We start from the raw sequence: 20,795 nt of genomic DNA, 5'->3' as shown, positions 1-20,795 counted from the left end.
GTCAATGATTCTCAGAATTCGTGGAACTGGCGTGCGGCGGTGGAGCTCACGGGCAGGCTGCTCACTGCCCATGGGCAGGGCCACGGCAAGTGTGGCCAGCCGAGCAGCCACACCACCGACTCCATCCAGGTGGGACCTGCACCACCCTTCACCTGCACCACTCATCACCTGCACCACTCATCACCTGCACCACCCTTCACCTGCACCACCCTTCACCTGCACCACTCATTACCTGCACCACTCATCACCTGCACCACCCTTCACCTGCACCACTCATTGCCTGCACGAACCTTCACCTGCACCACTCATTACCTGCACCACTCATTACCTGCACCACTCATCACCTGCACCACCCCTCACCTGCACCACTCATTACCTGCACGAACCTTCACCTGCACCACCCATCACCTGCACCACCCTTCACCTGCACCACCCCTCACCTGCACCACCCCTCACCTGCAACACCCCTCACCTGCACCACCCTTCACCTGCACCACCCATCACCTGCACCACCCCTCACCTGCACCACCCTTCACCTGCACCACCCTTCACCTGCACCACCCCTCACCTGCACCACCCTTCACCTGCACCACCCCTCACCTGCACCACCCCTCACCTGCACCACCCCTCACCTGCACCACCCCTCACCTGCACCACCCCTCACCTGCACCACCCTTCACCTGCACCACCCCTCACCTGCACCACCCCTCACCTGCACCACCCTTCACCTGCACCACCCCTCACCTGCACCACCCTTCAACTGCACCACCCCTCACCTGCACCACCCTTCACCTGCACCACCCATCACCTGCACCACCCATCACCTGCACCACCCCTCACCTGCACCACCCTTCACCTGCACCACCCTTCACCTGCACCACCCTTCACCTGCACCACCCCTCATCTGCACGAACATTCACCTGCACCACCCATCACCTGCATCACTCATTATCTGCACCACCTCTCCACTCGTCACCTGTACCACCCGTGACTTGCACCACTCATTACTTGCACCGCCCATCACCTGCACTGTCCATCACCTGCACTGCCCATCACCTGCCCCCCTTATAAGCTGCACTCTTCATCACCTGCACCACCACCTGCACCACCACCTGCACTACCACCTGCATCACTCGACACCACGTTTAAATATTTATGCATATAACGACAATCCCCTCAAAATTAGGGGATAATTAAGCTGTGGGGGCCTTGGCAAATCTGTAATTTGTGTTCGAAACAAAACCCCGGTTGTCACCACCAACACAAAAGTGCAGCCTCTTTACAGTGTTTAATGCTGTATCTGTTGCTATATTATTTCATAGGCGAGTAACAAGTGATGTATCAGAAACAAGGCACAGTATCTATCCATGAACTCTAAGGCTTTCCTGGGAAAACAAGAATAATAATAACGAAATAACTGAGAATTTGGCCAAATTTGCATCAGAATTTTAACATGTGGAAAACTTCATCACAAACTAAGAAATACATTGTCCCTTGCACTTCGCAATCGGAGCTGCCACATCAGTATCTGCATTTATTGGCAAATTGGTGTCTGTGTCTGTGTGTGTGTCTGTGCGTCGACAGCTCTGGTTCGTGCGTCTCGCCCTCCTGGTGAAACTGAGGCTCTTCGGCGGCTGTGACTCAGAGCTTGAGCCGTTCGGCAACTTGGACCACCCTGACCTGTACTACGAGTACTACCCCCACGTGTACCCAGCACGCAGAGGTGCGTGTGCTTGTGCACGTCGGTAGTGCCGATTACTTGCTACTTATTATTACTACGTGTGATTGTATTGAATCGTATGGGACCCTAGGGAGTGGTGGGTTGCTGTAACCTCCCTCCTCACGCAGGGTCCATGGTACCGTTCTCCTTGAGGATCCTTCATGCCGAGCTGCCTCAGTATCTCGGTCGGCCTCAGGAAACTCTGGATCGTCTGCATCAGGTCGGAGTCATTTGTGGAAAGGCAAGTTATTACCAAAGGTTCAATACAAATGAAGTCACACATTATCTCTGTTGTGGCTTGAGGGGTGGCTGGGTGGCTCACAGGTTAGAGCTCTAAGCTGGCACTGCTGAGGCCCTGGGTTCGAACCTAGGTTTAAACCACTACCTTTGATTAAACCGGGGTCACACATTTAGTGGGTTGACGGTTTCAGCCCGTTCACCGAAGACTGCACAAACAAAACATCACTTTCAGTTTGGTTAAGAAAATAAGCTTTACTGTCTTCCAACAAACATTACTCTATAATATAGGTTTTTTGGGTTAGATTGCGTAGATATATAAATGTGTTGTTAAAACCCGCCACCACCCGACACAGCAAACTACTAAGGGTTGTCACGTAAATAGAACGTGCCAATTCGTCACTAGTACAGCACACCGGTGTGTTGGAGAGCCAAGCCACAACATTAACAATCTGAGTACGACGTTTTGCCAGTAATTACAACTAGCTTCATCAGGCGACAGCCAGATTTGTGGAGAAATCTAACTGTTTCGTTCCTTATTTTGAAGCGTAGATGTGGTGACCACACTTTTGCGCTTTTGTGCAAAGTGGGGGGGGGGGGATTAATGAGTCAACGTACATGATGCATGTGCATTATGCGAGCCCTTTGAGCCTGTCCTTCCTGTCTATTGTTTGTATTATAATCGCAGTGTGGTACCCCATACGCAACAGTGGCGCTACAGGATTATTTCACCGGCATCTATCCAGCAGTGGAGAGCGCCGTGCCACACTCGGGTTATACAACGCCACCTCGCCGCGTTCCAACGAACCCCCCCCCCCCGCGCTTCGTTGCGATGTCTTTCACGCATGGGGGGCTCTGACGTGGCCCCCCCCACAACTAACGCGCGTTCCGCACCGCTCTTTGCAGAGGTTCCTCGGTTCGATACCCGCAGGCCGCTCCAGTTAATCTTGCCGGGTGTATTGACCCGTGACAATAAAAAAACTACGCGCCCGTCTGCTTTACAGTGGAACGCTCCAGATCCCGTGACATTCTCAAGCAGTGGCTAGGAGATGTTGTCTCCCTCGCCTGGTATGCAGGATGTCGTGGATTTGTTCCCAACCCCTGACGCCTGCTGCTGTACATTTGGAGTTTTCATGTTCTCCCCGTGGTCGCGTGGATTTTCCTCCGGGTCCTCCGGCTTTTCCCTCTTTATTTATAAACATGCGTTTCTGAGTGTTTGCTTTACATTTCCACGTAATAAGCCAACTCTTAGAGCTATTATTTGTGGCCAGGTCGCTTCTGAAAAAGAGCTAAATAGCGCAGTGGGCCTTAACGTAAAATAAAAAATATTTTTAAGAGGAGGCCATTGTATATAGAGGCTTAGATGTGGTGACAACACTTGTGCAAAGTGGGGGGGGGGGGGGCATTAATGAGTCAACGTTCATTCTGCATGTGCATTATGCGAGCGCTTTGAGCTTGTTCTTCCTTCTATTGTGTGTATTAAAATAGCCGTGTCAACGGTAATCCTATTGAAGTATGGTTCCCTTTATAGACATGCATTTAAATAATCTATTATTTTATGATTCGCTTCCACGCAGCTATCCGACCGGTGAAAATTATTTTTATTTCTTTCAATTTCGATAGATTATCTAATTTGTCTTGGCCAGTAGTAGCTAGTTTTGCACAGAACTTCAACATTATCAAAATCAATTGAGTGTCCTTGTTGGCACGCGTGTTCTGCTACTGCTGACAGTTGTATTTGGGAGTATTTAATATTTCTTTCATGTTCTTTTAGTCTCGTGCTGATTATTCGTCCACGTGCAGTTAATCCTGTACACATCTTGTGTTGATAGCTTCGGTAATACATATTTTGTACCATATAATAATTTTTGTATTTTATGTACTGTGCCAAAGCACATCTGGCTAGTTTATCAGCTACTCCCGCAATGTACGGCATTTTTATCGTTTTAATTACTTTGGCAGTTTCAATGCTCGTATTATTTGATTTGGTTTTGGCATTCAATGCCCTGTTGATTTGTGCATCATTGTAACTGTTCATATGTAACTGTTCGTATTCTAACATTACTCTTATGTAGCAGGGTTGGAAAATACTACCTGCTTTTGTATGGACTAGAGGTCACTTGAAGTCAGAGGTAGCTGTGTGATATCGACTACCTTGGCCCATTCTATACCATCTTTGGCTCTGACGCAAGTCGTGTGTCTAACACACTTGTATGCAGTGTGGAGTGGAGCGCTGATGCGGTGAATTTATAAATTGGGAAAATTACTGAGGGCATCTTATCAATTGTCAAATCTGATTTTGGTATCCTATGCTCATCTCCACATCCAGTTATAAGTACATGTGTGGTGGTCAAGGTTGACACCAAGGTTGACACAGGTCACACAAGTCACACAAGCTAGGGGAGAGGTACGTACCGGTCTGGACCGGTCCGGACCGGCAGGGACGAGAGGCGGTTGGAACCGCTCTGAGGGGAGGGGGCTGGCGAGAGCCAGGGCCCCGAGACACCCCCGCCCCTCAGAGAGGGGATATATAGGACAGCTCCCGGAGAGCGGGGGGGGTCCATCTCATGAGAAGCTGAAGGAGGTGCCGCCGGAGATCCTGGACCGCAAGCCTCGAGGATGCCGCCCCGCTGGGACTGAGTGGGCTGAGTTAGCTGTAGGCTAGGGAAGGAGAGTAATTGAGTAGCTGTAGGCTAGGGAAGGAGAGTAATGAGAATAGAGTCGGAGGCTGTACCTCCCTAGGTTGTGTGGTTGGGCTGTTCCCCCAGTGAGTCCGGAGGACTAGTGTTTATTGGAATAAAAGCATGTGGCCTCTACGAAGTCTCTGTCTCATTCAAGAATACTACAACTGGTGTCAGAAGCGGCCAAAGAACCTCGCCAACATGGAAACAAGACAGAAAGCGCTCACCAGGGGCCAGGAGAAGGACGTCGAGGGCGACGCTGAGCCGGAGTCGGGAGCGCCATTTCCGGGGGACGGGTCTGCGGGGGCGGGCTCGGGTTCTCCGGGGCCCTCCAGGAGTCGGGATGGGCGATCCAGTCGGCCCATGCCCGGCTGGCCGATCTCCTCCATGCCGCTGCCTCCATCCTCGACGAGCTCACGCTGGGGGGAGCGGGAGCACTGGCTGGAGGACCAGGCCGGAGGATGGGAGGGGTTCCCGCCGAGAAACGCGCCATTCCCACGCAAAATTTTGACGTCACCTACGGAGGGGGAGACGTCACTTCCGCCGGGAATGCGGCCGCCGGAGATGACGTCACTTCCGCCGGGGGGGGGTCACCGCTTCCGGGGGAAATGACGTCAACCGGCCAGGAGGTCAGGGGGCACAGGTGGCCCGCGTCACATCCGGCATCGGCGACCTTACATCGGGAGAAGCAGAGTTTTCGGGTAGGTGCCCGCCGATTCGGTCGGATATTCTGCCGCCGGAAGACGCTTCAAATACTGCACTTGGGACGCTGCTGTCTTCAAGGGGGGACTACATCTCGGCGCTGCAACAGCGCTTGCCTTCGCTGCAGGTTTTCGCGGCAAAGGGGGGGGACTGGGCTGCTTTTTCACGCCGTTTCGTGGCAAATGCCGAGACGGCTGGGTGGTCTGCCGACATCGCTCTCCGAGCCCTGCCTTCCGCCTTGGACGACGTGGCCTTGGCCACGTTCCTCCTTATTCCACGGAGGGAGCGCTCCACCTTGCAGGAGGCCCTCAATCGGATGGCCTTAGTGTATGGACCTCCATCCGAAACAAGACATCGTTTCGCCAGTCGGAGGAGGGAGGCGGACGAGACACCCCTTGCCTATCAGAGTGCACTGATGGCGTTGGCTCAAGCGGCCTATCCTCGAATGGACGATGTGGGCTTGGACTCCATCGTGCTCGAGAAGTTGCTGCTGCTGGCTCGGGAACTGAGGATTGCCGTCCACGTCAAAGACGAAGCTAACCTTTCCTCGCTGGGGGCGGCACATTACCTGCACACAGAGTTGCTCCTCCAGCGGGATGGGCAGGTGGCGGCGTGCGCCGCTGCAAGAGTAGACGAGGTCCCGGATACCCAGGCCTTCGCGTCGCAGCGGGCCGCCAGTTGGAGGGGGGCCGACCGGCCTCGCCAAGGGGAACCCTGGCGGAGACACGGATCCCCGCGGGCGTGGGCTCGCGTCACGTGCTACAACTGTGGCCAGCTGGGTCACCTGGCATCGGGTTGCCCAGCACCCCGGCGCCGGGCTCCGGGTCGTCCACCATCGTTCGCCCGTCCGCCGGCCGCTCCACAAGAACCCCAGGCATGTCGCGACACCTCATGCGCACGGTCCCTGCCCGCATCTCATACACCGCATACACCGCGAATCGGCGCGCCACTAAATCGCGTTGCGTTGAGGGGTGGGGAGCGGAACGGGGCTGATGTTCAGGGGCCACTTCACGCGGTTCAGTGGTCCGAGTTGGCCCACAGGGTCATGGCCGCGGCGACGGGCTCATCGGTTATTCTCGGGGATATTGAGGGGATTCAATTTCGATTGTTGGTCGATACGGGGGCTTCGGCTACTATAATTTCAGACCTCATATACAACGTGTTACCAAAGAGATGTCAAGCACTCGCCCCGTTCTCCGTCCCTTGCCTTGCGGCGAATGGGGGTTCCCTGGGGATTATTGGCCAAATAACTGCACAAATTTGTATTGGTGACATTAAATTATCTGGTCCCGTTTTGGTTTCCGATGCCTTGGCCGTTCCCTGTTTGTTGGGTACGGACTTCTTGGGGAGGATGCCCATCAAAATTTTAATTGACAAAGGCTGCATCGAGCTTCCTTCGGGCCGCCGGATGGCATTTCTGCCCTCACCAAACCGGCTGCGCACAGCTTGCGCGACTGTTCCGGCTATGGCGTCTGAAACCATGCGGATTCCGCCGGGTGCGCAGATGCTAATACCGCTTCAGTTACGCAAACCACTGGAGGCAGACGCTACGTCGGGGGTTTTGTTGTCTCCTTCCAATACGACCGAGCGAGGGTTGGACCTGGTGGGTGCACAAACGCTTGTGCCTAGAGATGGACAGCCCTTCATTCAGGTGCTGAATGCGGGGTTGCGGACGAAGGTCGTGCACCGAGGTGCTGTGATTGCACATGCGTCGCTGCCGCTGCACACTGACTCCGTCGCGGCTCATGTCGGTGAGGCGCCGGCGTTCGGGACGTAGGTGGGTGTCGATGAGGTATGGATGGATTCTCTGTTCAGGGGCTGAAAATCTTTCCGAGTCACAAAGATTAAAGCTGCGCATGTTGTTTCGTGAATTTCCCGATGTTTTTAGCAAATGTAATAGTGTTCCAGGAGACTTGGATGCCGGGGTTGGAGGCACACGTATTTATTCCGTGTCGGTACAGCACAACACTGACATACAACACTGGAGGGGGTATCGGCCCCCTCACCCGTCTAACTGGGGATACACTCTCTAGCTACGCCTAGCCTACCTCTGGGTCCTCCACTAACGGGCTAGGGGAGGCTAGCTAGCCCGACACTGGTAAGTCGGGCTCACGGTACCCGGAGTCCCAGACCAGCGCTTACAAGAGCACCGGCTCTGGCTCTCGGGACCACGCCGCTGGCTCGATCCTGTTCGGCCCTGATAAGGGCGGCGATCCAGGGGAGTCCAGGGCTCTATCTACGACGATCTTCAGCCTTCACTGGTTAGTTTTGGTATAAAAGGGGATGAGCCCTCCGGCTCATCCCCTTTTATACCAAAACCCCCGCTGAGGGGTGGGGCCCCGGGGGATCCCAGCTCCGAGTCAGCCCCCCAGGCTGCCCGATGCGGACTTCGCTGGGAGCACCTTCCCGTGCACCGACATAGCCACGCCCACTGTGTTTCTTTCCCATCTGATCCCATTCTATAACAGCCCCTCCGTAACACCCCTACACAAACACAAATTCGATGTTGGGTGCACTAATCTATTGAAACACCACATTGATACGGGGGATTCCGCTCCCATTCGGCAAAATCCGTTCCGATTGAGTCCGGCAGAGAAGGAACATGTCCGGTTGGCAGTGAATGACATGCTTACCGCAGACATTGTGGCTCCCTCCAACAGCCCATGGGGTGCGCCGATTGTGCTTGTTAAAAAACATGATGGCAGTTTGAGGTTTTGTGTGGATTTTCGGAAGCTTAACAAGGTTTCGCTGGCGGACGCGTATCCGCTCCCTCGCATGGACGAGTCGCTCGATGCCTTGGCGGGGGCGCGGTATTTTTCAACCTTGGACCTTTTGTCGGGGTTTTGGCAACTGCCCTTGGATGAGGCTTCCAAACCTAAGACCGCGTTCCGTACGCCACAGGGCCTTTATCAGTTCAATCGGTTGCCCATGGGATTGCACTCAGCTCCAGCAACGTTCCAGAGATTGATGGAACTGGTCCTCGCTGGCCTGCAGTGGGACTCTTGTCTTATATATCTGGACGACGTGATTATTTTCAGCCGTACGTTTGAGGAACATCTGGACAGACTGCGCGCTGTATTTCTCAGAGTGCGATCGGCTAACCTTAAATTTAAGCCTCAGAAATGTTTCCTGTTGTGTGAATCGGTGCGGTACCTCGGCCACGTTGTCAGTTCTACTGGTATAGCCACCGATCCTGCTAAAACTGACTGTGTAAGAACGTGGCCCACGCCCACGTCTGTGGGGGAAGTCCGCAGCTTTATAGGCTTTGCGTCCTATTACTGCCGGTTTGTTGAGGGGTTTGCGACGATCGCCAAACCCCTTCATGCTCTGACGGCTAAGGGGGCTAAATTCCATTGGGGGGAATAGGAAGACAGGGCGTTCAGGGCGCTTCGCGATGCCCTTCTCCGAGCTCCTCCCTTATGCTATCCCGATTTCACGTTGCCCTTCATCGTGGACACCGATGCCAGCAATACCGGCATCGGCGCGGTGCTTTCGCAGGTTGTCAACGGGGTCGAACGGGTCGTTGCCTACGGCAGTAGAGTCCTGTCTCCGGCAGAACAACGTTATTGCGTCACTCGCCGTGAACTGCTCGCTATTGTCATGTTTGTTCAACAATATCGACCGTACCTGTACGGTAGGCATTTTACGGTTCGTTCCGATCATGCCGCGCTACAGTATGCGTTGAAAATAGACCAGCCGTCCGGCCAGCTGTCACGTTGGCTTGAGGTCCTACAGGACTACACGTTCACGGTGGTGTACTGGAAGGGGACACAACATTCAAACGCGGATGGCTTGTCACGCCTTCCTCCAGGTGATGGGTGCGCGTGTTTTATGGGCTCGGGGAGATGCAAATCGGCCACGAGTAGCGCTCCGGCTTCTCCCTTGGCGGCGGCAGCAGGGGTGGTCGATGGGGAACCTGTCGCCGAGGGGGACTCGCAGGTGTTGGTCGCTCGCGACTCGCTCCTCGATCTGCCTCTGGACGAATGGGGACGGTTCCAGATGGAAGACAATTCCCTCCTCAGGTTACGCCGTCGTGCGGAGAGAGGGGGAAATTGTCAGGAAAGGGTAGGTACTGTCATGTTGCGGGAGGGTCTCCTCATGTCATGGGATGCCAACTCGGGGCGTTACAAAATCGTCATCCCCACCGCTCTGCGGGGCAGAGCCGTGTGGGCGGCGCATGAACGCATCCTGCATTTGGGTATTCACAAAACGCTCGCTACACTGCAATTGGATTCTTTTTGGCTGGGAATGGCGCGCGATGTCGCCGACCTTTTGAATAGTTGCACGCAGTGTGCGCGGCGGAAACACCCGGCTAGGGCGGCTTGCCCACCCCTTCAGTCCATTCAGGTGTCCCGGGTTAACGAGTTGGTGCCTCTTGACATTCTGGGTCCCTTCCCTGTCACCGCTCGGGGTAATAAGTACCTGCTGGTTGGGGTTGAATATTTCACCCGTTGGCCTATGCCCTGGCCCCTCCCCAACCAGTCGGCGGCAGCCATTGTGGAGGCGCTTCTCCAGGGCTACGTCCTGGATAAGGGCGCCCCGGAACGGCTGCTAACCGACCAGGGAAATAACTTTTCGTCCAATCTTCTGCGGGAGGTTTGTGACCTTTTGTGCACGCAGAAGGTCCGGACTTCCCCCTACCACCCGCAGACTGATGGTATGGTCGAACGTCTACACCGGACCATTACCTCTATGTTGTGTCATCAGGTAGACGACACACAGTTGGATTGGGACCTGAGGATTCCCGGAGTTCTGGCCGCATATAGGTTGGCGCCTCACGCGGCCACGAGCTATTCGCCCTTCTACTTAATGTATGGCAGGGATGTCGACCCCCCCATGGAGGTGCAATTGCGGGTCCAGACAGCGGCGTCTCGCTCGAAACTGTCCGAACACGCTCAGTTCAATATTCTGAAGTTGGTCGAGGCGAGGGTGGCCGCGCAGGAAAATTCCAGGGCAAGGCAACGGGCCAATGAGCGTCTGTATGATCGCCGGGTTACGGTGTATAAATGGGCAGTAGGAGATAAGGCGTGGCTGCACTGCCCGCAGGTGCCGCTGTCAACGTCATCGAAATTGCTGCGGCCCTGGTGGGGGCCGGTCGACATTGTTGGGGTCGTTCGGGACCAGTGTGTTAGGGTCGCGTGCGGACGGCGTTCTTGGTACGTGCACCCCTCGCGCCTGAAACCCTATGTCGCACCACGCACTCACACACCTTCATCTCGCAGGGGCCGGCCGCGTGATGTGTCCGGCAGGCTGGGGAAGGGGCCTCGTGATCCCCTTGTTGTTCCGAAACCCCCTGCCACTCTTTCGGATGCTGCAGGTGTGAGTCCACCTAGGGTGGCCTCACCAGAAGAGCGGGAAGCGGGCCGGCCGCCTGTCCAGCAGGAAGACGGCTCGCGGGCTTTGTCCCCGGGGCCTCGGGACGTGCCAGACGCCCGTCATCTGGCCCCTCCTGACCCTCCGCAAGGAACGCTGGCCTCTGGCGATGGACCCGCCACACTGACTCGTTCGAAGGGTCTCAGGTTCTCCTGAGACCTGTCGCAGATACACTGCCTCCTCGCGGGGCCTGGGTGTTCGAGTCACCTTGTTCGTTGGTGTGGTGTGTCCGCAGTGTTCTTGTTTACAGGGGGGTTGGGGTAAATTATTGGGGATTGATGTGTTTGTTGTTCTGTTGTTGTTATTGTTGTGTTGAGGCTCACGCATTGTTCTTGTCGTGTTCAGAATTCCTGGTTCGCGAGTTAGGGTTGGGATGTGGATAGTGATGCAGCCGGGACGGCTGCGTGCTGTATAGGGGGGGGGTGATGTGGTGGTCAAGGTTGACACCAAGGTTGACACAGGTCACACAGCTCACACAAGCTAGGGGAGAGGTACGTACCGGTCTGGACCGGTCCGGACCGGCAGGGACGAGAGGCGGTTGGAACCGCTCTGAGGGGAGGGGGCTGGCGAGAGCCAGGGCCCCGAGACACCCCCGCCCCTCAGAGAGGGGATATATAGGATGGCTCCCGGGGAGCGGTGGGGGTCCATCTCATGAGAAGCTGAAGGAGGTGCCGCCGGAGATCCTGGACCCCAAGCCTCGAGGATGCCGCCCCGCTGGGACTGAGTGGGCTGAGTTAGCTGTAGGCTAGGGAAGGAGAGTAATTGAGTAGCTGTAGGCTAGGGAAGGAGAGTAATGAGAATAGAGTCGGAGGCTGTACCTCCCTAGGTTGTGTGGTTGGGTTTTTCCCCCAGTGAGTCCGGAGGACTAGTGTTTATTGGAATAAAAGCATGTGGCCTCTACGAAGTCTCTGTCTCATTCAAGAATACTACACATGCATCCCTCAATATACAGAACATGAAACAAAATTCTGTATATCGAACATTATACAGTAGTTCCTCGGTTAACAGTGACATCGGTTAACGGTTTTTCGGTTGACGTTTTGCCTCCCATAGGACCCCATGGTTTCGACTAATGTTAAAGTTTGAATTAATGGAATGTTTACGTTATGCATGCAGGCTCTAATTTTGGCCAATCCAAGCGCTCGTAAGTGGGCTGAGCATGCCTCAGGCAGTCGGCAACATCCATTTATGAGCATTTAGACCTCGGGTGACTTTATTTACGCGATCTTTTCTGTTTTGGCAGTGGAAACAGCTCTCTTGCAAACTCAGTGATTTTTACTTATTTTCAACTTATAAGTCAATTAATAGTTATTGCAATGGCCCCTAAAGTGAAATTGCAAAAGGAAAAGAGGAAAATAAGGGCTGGTTCGAAAAATCAAATGCTTTTAAAATGCCATTCCTATATTAGATTAACAGTTATTTCAGTTAACAGAAGTTATCATGGAACGGATTAAAAACGTTAACCGAGGGACTCCTGGAGGCGCGTTCCTGTGGAAAACATTTGGTCTCTAGACTTAATAAAATCACACTTAAGAATGCAGCAAACCTCTTAAGTACATATTTAATGAAAAGTGAATAATTTAATGATAAAATTGTGATAATACTCAAAATAGGTCATGAAATATAAATACTGTACAGTACTTACATTCAAGGTAATTGCTTTATAGTTTATTTTTACACTTGCACTTAATGTCCTCTTTCCAGATATCTCGACTTACTTTATGAACGTTGAAGAATGTTGAACAAGGGTGTAATCCTGCGCAGTACAGTACCCACTAACCTCCCTCCCATACCCCATCCCTATTCACCATATCACTTTTAGCTTCCCTCATTGTAGCACTCATAACCCTTGTAAAGCGCCTTGGATAAAGGTGCTATGTAAGATAAACACAAAGGACCGAACCAAAACGAGCTGAGCTTCGGTGGCAACACAGAGAGCATGGGAAACCAGTCGCTTGAAACGCATGCTATGCAAACTGCATAGGACAATATCTTGAAATTTGCTTGGACAAATGGAAGATCGAACATTGTTTTATTCCCCCTCCCCCACCCCCCCCCGAATTCAACTTAACGCTTGTAGAATTTGTTCCAAAACGTGTAAGTTAACGTTCTAGCGAAATTCCATATATTGAGTTGCCGTATAATGAGGGATAACTGTACAGGTGGTCCCCACTTTTATGACACAATGCATTCCTGTAAACCCTGGCATGAATCATATTGTCATGAATCAGACCTTCTTTTCCATAGACAGAAACAGTCGAAACTTGACTTGTGTTTTATCAGTCATTTAACAGGGTTTGATAGGTTCAAATCCACTAAAACACTTGAGAATTACAAAAACTCCACACCAAGTCACATCGGAAACCACACTAACTGTTGAAATGTATTCGGAGTCAAGTCGGAAAATGTGTCGTAAATCAAGTATCTGTGTTGTAAATGTGGATCTTTATATATCAGACCATAAATCGGAGACCGTCTGTATAGATTTACGGTATTACAGTTATAACGCATGTTCATGTGTACGTTTTCTAATTCCTCATTTAGATTCTAAGCAACCTAGAGAATGGACTCGCAGAGGACGGGAGCATGATCAACCTCTCCACAGAAAACCGACAAGGTAGCCACAAATCACCCCTTGCGTCACCGGTGACTTCTCTAATGGGATGTCTCGCCACAGTGGCGAGATATTAACATCCTCGCCTGGTATACAGGAGGTCGTGAGTTTGATCCTGATATTGACGCCTGTATATTTGGAGTTTGCATGTTCTCCCTGTGGTCTTGTGGATTTTTCTCTGGATCCTCCAGTTTTTTCCCTCCACATTTATAAAAATACATTTAGAGTATTTGGCCGCTGTACATTTCCATGTGATAAGCCACTTTGTTGAGCTATCACTTGTGTCTAGGCCGTTTCAGAAAAAGAGCTATATAGCTCAAGTGGGCCTTAGTTGGTATAATAAAAATAGTTTATACTCTTTGGTTCTTTCGGTAAAGTCACGTAGGTATAAAATAAAATAAATCACGACGTTTCGGGCGAAACACAAGCATCCGGCAACCAAAGAGTATAGGTGTCAAGAAGTTAAAACACCACTCTCCAGAGTGACGGTGCCAACGTTGTGACTACGAGTTCTTCTCATCATTATTCAGTGTGAGTGAGGCCGCGCCGCTATTGTCCCCTACGTGGCAACCGGCCAGGTGGCTCAGCGGTAGAGTGAACGGCTCGCAGTCGGAAGGTTGCGAGTTTCAATCCTGGCTGAGGGGGGGGGATTGACTCAGCCCATCATCCTTCTGCAGTCGATAAAGTGGGCACCACTCAAAGTTGAAGTCAACAGTGGTTGCCCTATACAGAGACTCTCCTTTGCCATAGCAATGTGGAATTTCCACCCCTTGCTTTGCTCTGTAAACGGGAGGTGGACACTGTCCCCATGCTCATTTGAGCAGGAAACCACTGACTGAATAAAAGAGAATTGAAATCTTATCGGTGTGAGCAATGTTCTGTTTGCCATTTGTTTAGCCTCCGTGCAGCTGTGGCGGTCGCGCGTGGCTCGCGTGCACTACTCCACCGCTAACTGCCTGCTGCTCATGAAGGTGAGCTTTGCCACCATGGCATTGCACTGACAACAGTGTGTTAGTTCTGTATCACCTCGTTCATGCAAATTACACCTCAAACGCTGCTGAGATTAGAATGCGCACGGAGGCGTCAGAAACCACAGACAAGTGAGAAGGCAGCCAGAGCAGACAACAACAATTTCCCAAGCTCTGTGGTACTATGTTGGGATATTTTACCAACTCTATTGATGAGCGTTTATTACTTTGGGAGGAAACCGGGGTGCCAGCATAAGACCCATGCATGCGAGGGGTGCAACATTCAATCCCGGCATGGATAGAAGTTAATCCACTTTCTCTACTGCCATCGTACCCTGACAAGCTGGGAGATGGCGACGCCCACGGGTAGGGAGTTTTACAAAATCGTGTTGATGACCCTCGCTGCCTGCACAGCGCTGCATTACAGACCATGTGCAGCGTAGCCACCAGCAGCACTCGACTTCGAGGAAAGTGCCGTTGGTGGAAAACTGCCTGAGTGAATTGTAATTTTTGTGCCACCTGGAATGGTTTCCCGCCCCACAATAGGCAGATTACAAATGCGACCCACTTCAAATTAGGGGTGGGGGAAGGGGGAAGAGGAAATTTATCATTCAAGTAATGCATTGCTATGTATGTTTCAAATGGCACCCTGGACACTCTTGCAAATGAGAGATTCCTTTTCAAATGGATTTTCAGGTGAAATATGTTAACAAATAATATTAAATAAAATATATTCCAGACCATTATGACATCTCAACACAGTCGCTATCCTGACCAATCAGGCTTCAATCCGTACAGGATCGGCCCATTTTTGCAGTGGTGAGAGACTGCTCTTCTACGATGCCTGGTGAATCCCTGCTGTGTGTGTTAATGCATTTAACTCCTTTATCCTTGACAGCTTTTACACATTAGTACAATAGTTACCCTATATGAGCACGGTTGGCTACGTACGGTGCGAGAGAAGTTCAACATACATATTTAATGTTTGTCTAACTTTATTGTAATTGTGCTTTGATCAGTCTCAGAATAATCTGCCCAGGCCGACTTGTTACAGGTGCTTCATTTAGCATTAATTTGTGAAAAAAATGTTAAACCGTTTTTGCTCCCATTTCTATTTGCTTCACTGCTGTTGCTATATATTATTTGTTTTTGCTTTTGTCATTTTGGTGACTCCGGTCACTCGCTCTTGAGAATTCGACTCTAATCCTAGTCCCTTGAGTTCACACGTGGTTAAGCAAAATAGGCTTGTAACCTGAATATGCGTTTAGGATTACTGCTTGGCTGTGAACATGTATGAAGCCATCATCCCCATCCAGCCAGAGCAGGAGCTTCAGCTTCTCAATAACATCGGAAAGATCCTGCTTCAGGTAATGAAGTCTTCATGAAATTGACATTATTGTATATTTTTGCCAATTAGATAAAATCGATATTATCTCCGTACTGCATGGTAAATTTAAATGTTACGTGTTTAACTGTTGCGCTTACAACAACGTAAGTCTTCCAGGTATGGATTAAGGTATTTTCCATCAATTCTGTGCAGTGTTTAATTGCTTTGTATTCAACAGTATGCACAATAATTCAAACACAATGACCAACAAAGCAAATAAATAAACATTCAACTCCGCATAACTTTTCACACATCACCTTAAACCCTGCTTTAATGATCCCGATGCAGCGTTTAGGTTAAGCTACAATTAATGCCCTTAAAAATAAAGTTCACTCTGAAATAAAAAAAACTATAAATATAGATTTGTATCTCATTGCAGATTTACACAAAGTCTGTGTTTTTACCCTCTATGTAAAGAAGAATGATTGAGGCTATCTAATTTATGTGCAAACTTTTGTGACCTGGTCTGCTGATTTTATTCAAGTAGTTGGTCCCGCTTCTTTGACGATGTCCACGGTAATATCATCTGGTCCAGGGGCTTTCGCCCTTTCCCTTAACGAGCGTCATTGACGATGCACGTCAAGTACCTGACGTTTGCTCTTTCAGGTGGGAGACCTCGCGGCGGCACAAAAGTATTTTCAGAGAGTGGAGTCCATTTGCGAGAACAAAGAAGGCGTGCAGCATAAGACCATGGTGCTTATGAACAGGTGTGTTACTTTTGTAAAAGGAAAAAGGTGCGGCCCGAGAATTGCTCTCTCGCGCCACTGCTAGTGGAAGGGCTCCCACTTGAGCAAACTTTAGAGGGCGTTTGGTCTCCTCTTCCAGGCGTGTTGGAATATTGGAAGAGATTACTTTTGTACATTTTTCTGTAATTTTTTATTTCAGCACTTGTCAAGCCATTTAAACCTGTTCCATAAGTCCCTCCCACAGAATTGGGCACCGTTCACAGAGGGCATGACAGTGCACACAATGTAGACGATAAACTGCGTCCCTCGTATAAGATGATTATTTGAGAGACTCTCTCAAAATAAAACATTGGGAAAATGTAAATTGCACTTCCAAAGCTCAAAATTTTGAACAGTGTTCAGAGTTTCGATTTAAAGCTTTCGTGACTGCAGGGATTCATCTTCTTGGTTCTTTCGGTAAAGTCACGTAGAAGGGAAATAATAAAATAATAAAAACAAAACATAATAAAATACAATTCTCACGACGTTTCGGCCACAACGCAAGCAGCCGTCCTCAGGTGAAGAACAGGTCTGTCGGAAAGACAACGTCTGAATGAACACCACCAAGCTTGGCAGTGTATATTTAACCTGGGTTGGAGGGGGAAGGGCGCCTTGACAAAGGAATTTGCATATCAATAGGAATTTAGCATATTTATGGGAAATGTAGATATGGGATTAGTCACTACTTGTGGAATGCGTAGGAGGTGGGGGGGTTTCAAAGTCATATTATGCCGGTGCATTATGTAGGATTAGCAGCATCAAAGGGAGGGAGTAGGGTTAGCAGTAATAAAGGGAAGGAATTTTAATAGTAATGAGCTGCAGCAGCTAAACCACCACGTAAATAGCTATAATATAAACTACATCAGTATCATCAATATACTAAATATACTCTCCAATAAGCTGAGCTACTAACAGTAAGTCATACATTATAATTCTATGTCGCAAAAATATAATATGCCTCCAGCTAAACTGTTTTCTCTTACATACTGCCATAGACAAACCCAACATAAAATTATATACTGCATTACTATACACCACCCTATACCTTAGACTATACATTGTAATATTACACTGTATTATTCTACCCACCCTACTGTATACCACACTGCTGTATATTCACTATATAATTACGATACTATATATTACCTTATACATTATATTAAACATTACACTTTTATACTATTTATTATTATACAATCTGCTATACACTATACTATTGACCGTCGCGTGAAAGGTACTAAGAGGAAGCAACGAAATATGTCAATGGGAGAGTGGTGTAGGAGACTTGCAGCGGAGCAAAGACTCCATTATTTCCCTTCTACGTGACTTTACCGAGAGAACCAAGAAGAGTGTTCAGAGTAACGCTGCCTCGCTGTTTGCTGCGTCTCCATGCGGTGTGTACAGTAAGGGAAAAAAGTATTTGATCCCCTGCTGATTTTGTACATTTGCCCACTGACAAAGAAATGATCAGTCTATAACTTTAATTGTAGGTTTATTTGAACAGTGAGAGACAGAATAACAACAACAAATTCAAGAAAAACGCATGTAAATTTTTTTATAAATTGATTTGCATTTTAATGAGGGAAATAAGTATTTGACCCCTCTGCAAAACATGACTTAGTACTTGGTGGCAAACCCCCTGTTGGAAATCACAGAGGTCAGACGTTTCTTATAGTTGGCCACTACGTTTGCACACATCTCAGGAGGGATTTTGTCCCACTCCTCTTTGCAGATATTCTCCAAGTCATTAAGGTTTCGAGGCTGACGTTTGGCAACTCGAACCTTCAGCTCCCTCCACAGATTTTCTATGGGATTAAGGTCTGGAGACTGGCTAGGCCACTCCAGGACCTTAATGTGCTTCTTCTTGAGCCACTCCTTTGTTGCCTTGGCCGTGTGTTTTGGGTCATTGTCATGTTGGAATACCCATCCACGACCCATTTTCAATGCTCTGGCTGAGGGAAGGAGGTTCTCACCCAAGATTTGACGGTACATGGCCCCGTCCATCGTCCCTTTGATGCAGTGAAGTTGTCCTGTCCCCTTAGCAGAAAAACACCCCCAAAGCATAATGTTTCCACCTCCATGTTTGACGGTGGGGACGGTGTTCTTGGGGTCATAGGCAGCATTCCTCCTCCTCCAAACACGGCGAGTTGAGTTGATGCCAAAGAGCTCCATTTTGGTCTCTTCTGACCACAACACTTTCACCCAGTTGTCCTCTGAATCATTCAGATGTTCATTGGCAAACTTCAGACGGGCATGTATATGTGCTTTCTTGAGCAGGGGGACCTTGCGGGCGCTGCAGGATTTCAGTCCTTCACGGTGTAGTGTGTTACCAACTGTTTTCTTAGTGACTATGGTCCCAGCTGCCTTGAGATCATTGACAAGATCCTCCCGTGTAGTTCTGGGCTGATTCCTCACCGTTCTCATGATCATTGCAACTCCACGAGGTGAGATCTTGCATGGAGCCCCAGGCCGAGGGAGATTGACAGTTATTTTGTGTTTCTTCCATTTGCGAATAATCGCACCAACTGTTGTCACCTTCTCACCAAGCTGCTTGGCGATGGTCTTGTAGCCCATTCCAGCCTTGTGTAAGTCTACAATCTTGTCCCTGACATCCTTGGAGAGCTCTTTGGTCTTGGCCATGGTGGAGAGTTTGGAATCTGATTGATTGATTGCTTCTGTGAACAGGTGTCTTTTATACAGGTAACAAGCTGAGATTAGGAGCGCTCCCTTTAAGAGTGTGCTCCTAATCTCAGCTCGTTACCTGTATAAAAGACACCTGGGAGCCAGACATCTTTCTGATTGAGAGGGGGTCAAATACTTATTTCCCTCATTAAAATGCTAATAAATTTATAACATTTTTGACATGCGTTTTTCTGGATTTTTGTTGTTGTTATTCTGTCTCTCACTGTTCAAATAAACCTACCATTAAAATTATAGACTGATCATTTATTTGTCAGTGGGCAAACGTACAAAATCAGCAGGGGATCAAATACTTTTTTCCCTCACCGTATGTAGCATTTGCCAGTGCAGTCTCGGTGTAGTACTGCACGGCGTAGTTACTGATGCAGCACTGGATTGCACATTCTTAAATTCCCTTGTGATTTGTGATGGATTCAATGTGTTGTTTTACCTTTTATGTTTCTTATCATTTAAAAGCAATATGAGTAACATTACACTCTAAATGTGGTTTTGTAAATAATGGTTGTTTTTGTCACCGCACCCTGGATTAGCCTGGTGTTTAGTGGACACATTGTAATTATATTCAACACTTTCCCCCATGGGTGACTCCCATGGATGAACCACCTACCACCACCCAACCCACACACGCTCCCACCCACCTTCATCTCACTTGTTGAGGTTTGCTCAAATTAGTTCTGTAATTTTTAGCAATAATAAACTTCTCTCTGCGATTATTAACAATGTAATGGTAAGACTATTGCATGAAATGGATCACTAAGTAAGCTTCATAATAAAACATTTAGATTCACCATTGATTTATAGGTTTGGCCACCTAATCATCTGACCAAACTTGTGTAATTTAGAACCCTCCACCACCCAACACAGCCAAACAAATTGTCACATGCATATGAACGTTTAACGCAATAAGTACCCTACGCCCGCTCGTGAAATACAATGTTACGTATGCTGGAATAATCACAGACATGGTTGGTTTTAATATTTTTGTGATTTTTTTCCCCAAGAGCATTCGCACTCCTGGCAGAAAATAATTTCCCAGATGCTTACCGCTGCTTCCAGGAGGTCTCCAAGTTGGATCCCACTAATGCGGTGGTGAGCTTCCTTACCCCTTAGCATGATTGTTAGGGTAACTTTTATTTACCTTTACGTATTCTTGCCTTCTCCACATGAATGCTATGGTGCAAAGCCACCCAATTGTACTATTGGAATCGTGTCCTGAGACCAGCTGTCCATTCGGATCTCTCACAGAGCAATGGAACAATTCGTGTTAGAGAATGGCCAATGGAAATTGGATATCGCGACCTACTGCAGAGATCTTAAGTGACCAAGTCCACACAGTAGGGAGTATCACCTTCCCACCCGCCCGGCTACAGAGAGTCATATTTGCCACGTGGCAGTAAAACCGGTGTTTTTTTTACTCTCAGAGCTGGAATTTAGCCAAATTAAGTGCAGAACCAAATGTAATGTGATGGGGTTTCTGTGCACTAATGAGTAACTGAGACCACAAACTCACTGCATTTGCGAATATGGTTTAATCACAGGATTGGAGAATAATGTGGATCAGGGAATAAATGAAAATTAGAAGCAACATATCTATTTTGAAGAAAATTAAGTGGGCTTGTGCAGGACACATTGCCAGAAGGGATGATAGCCATTGGACGAGACTGGGGTTGGATTTGCAGCCAAAGGAG

The 20,795-nt window shown here is 49.4% G+C and overlaps 1 protein-coding gene across 4 annotated transcripts in view; it reads left to right on the top strand.

Moving 5' to 3' along the window:
- TRAPPC12 (trafficking protein particle complex subunit 12) overlaps positions 1-20,795 on the top strand; it is a 35,261-nt gene that overhangs the window by 13,016 nt on the left and 1,450 nt on the right. For 3 of the 4 annotated variants that reach the window (XM_078604215.1, XM_078604217.1, XM_078604216.1), the window contains exons 6-13: positions 16-129; positions 1,585-1,723; positions 1,849-1,961; positions 13,258-13,330; positions 14,225-14,298; positions 15,564-15,662; positions 16,289-16,389; positions 20,109-20,196. In XM_078604215.1, coding sequence (XP_078460341.1) covers positions 16-129; positions 1,585-1,723; positions 1,849-1,961; positions 13,258-13,330; positions 14,225-14,298; positions 15,564-15,662; positions 16,289-16,389; positions 20,109-20,196 — 801 coding nt within the window. The remainder of the gene's footprint in view (positions 1-15; positions 130-1,584; positions 1,724-1,848; positions 1,962-13,257; positions 13,331-14,224; positions 14,299-15,563; positions 15,663-16,288; positions 16,390-20,108; positions 20,197-20,795) is intronic. The other variant, XR_013586593.1, reaches the window with a different exon arrangement.

This window comes from Lampetra planeri, chromosome 22, assembly GCF_965212315.1.
Source record: "Lampetra planeri chromosome 22, kcLamPlan1.2.h2, whole genome shotgun sequence".
NCBI classification, from domain to species: domain Eukaryota; kingdom Metazoa; phylum Chordata; class Hyperoartia; order Petromyzontiformes; family Petromyzontidae; genus Lampetra; species Lampetra planeri.
Note: the sequence above shows the minus strand (reverse complement) of the source record. Positions and strands in the feature narration are given on the sequence as shown.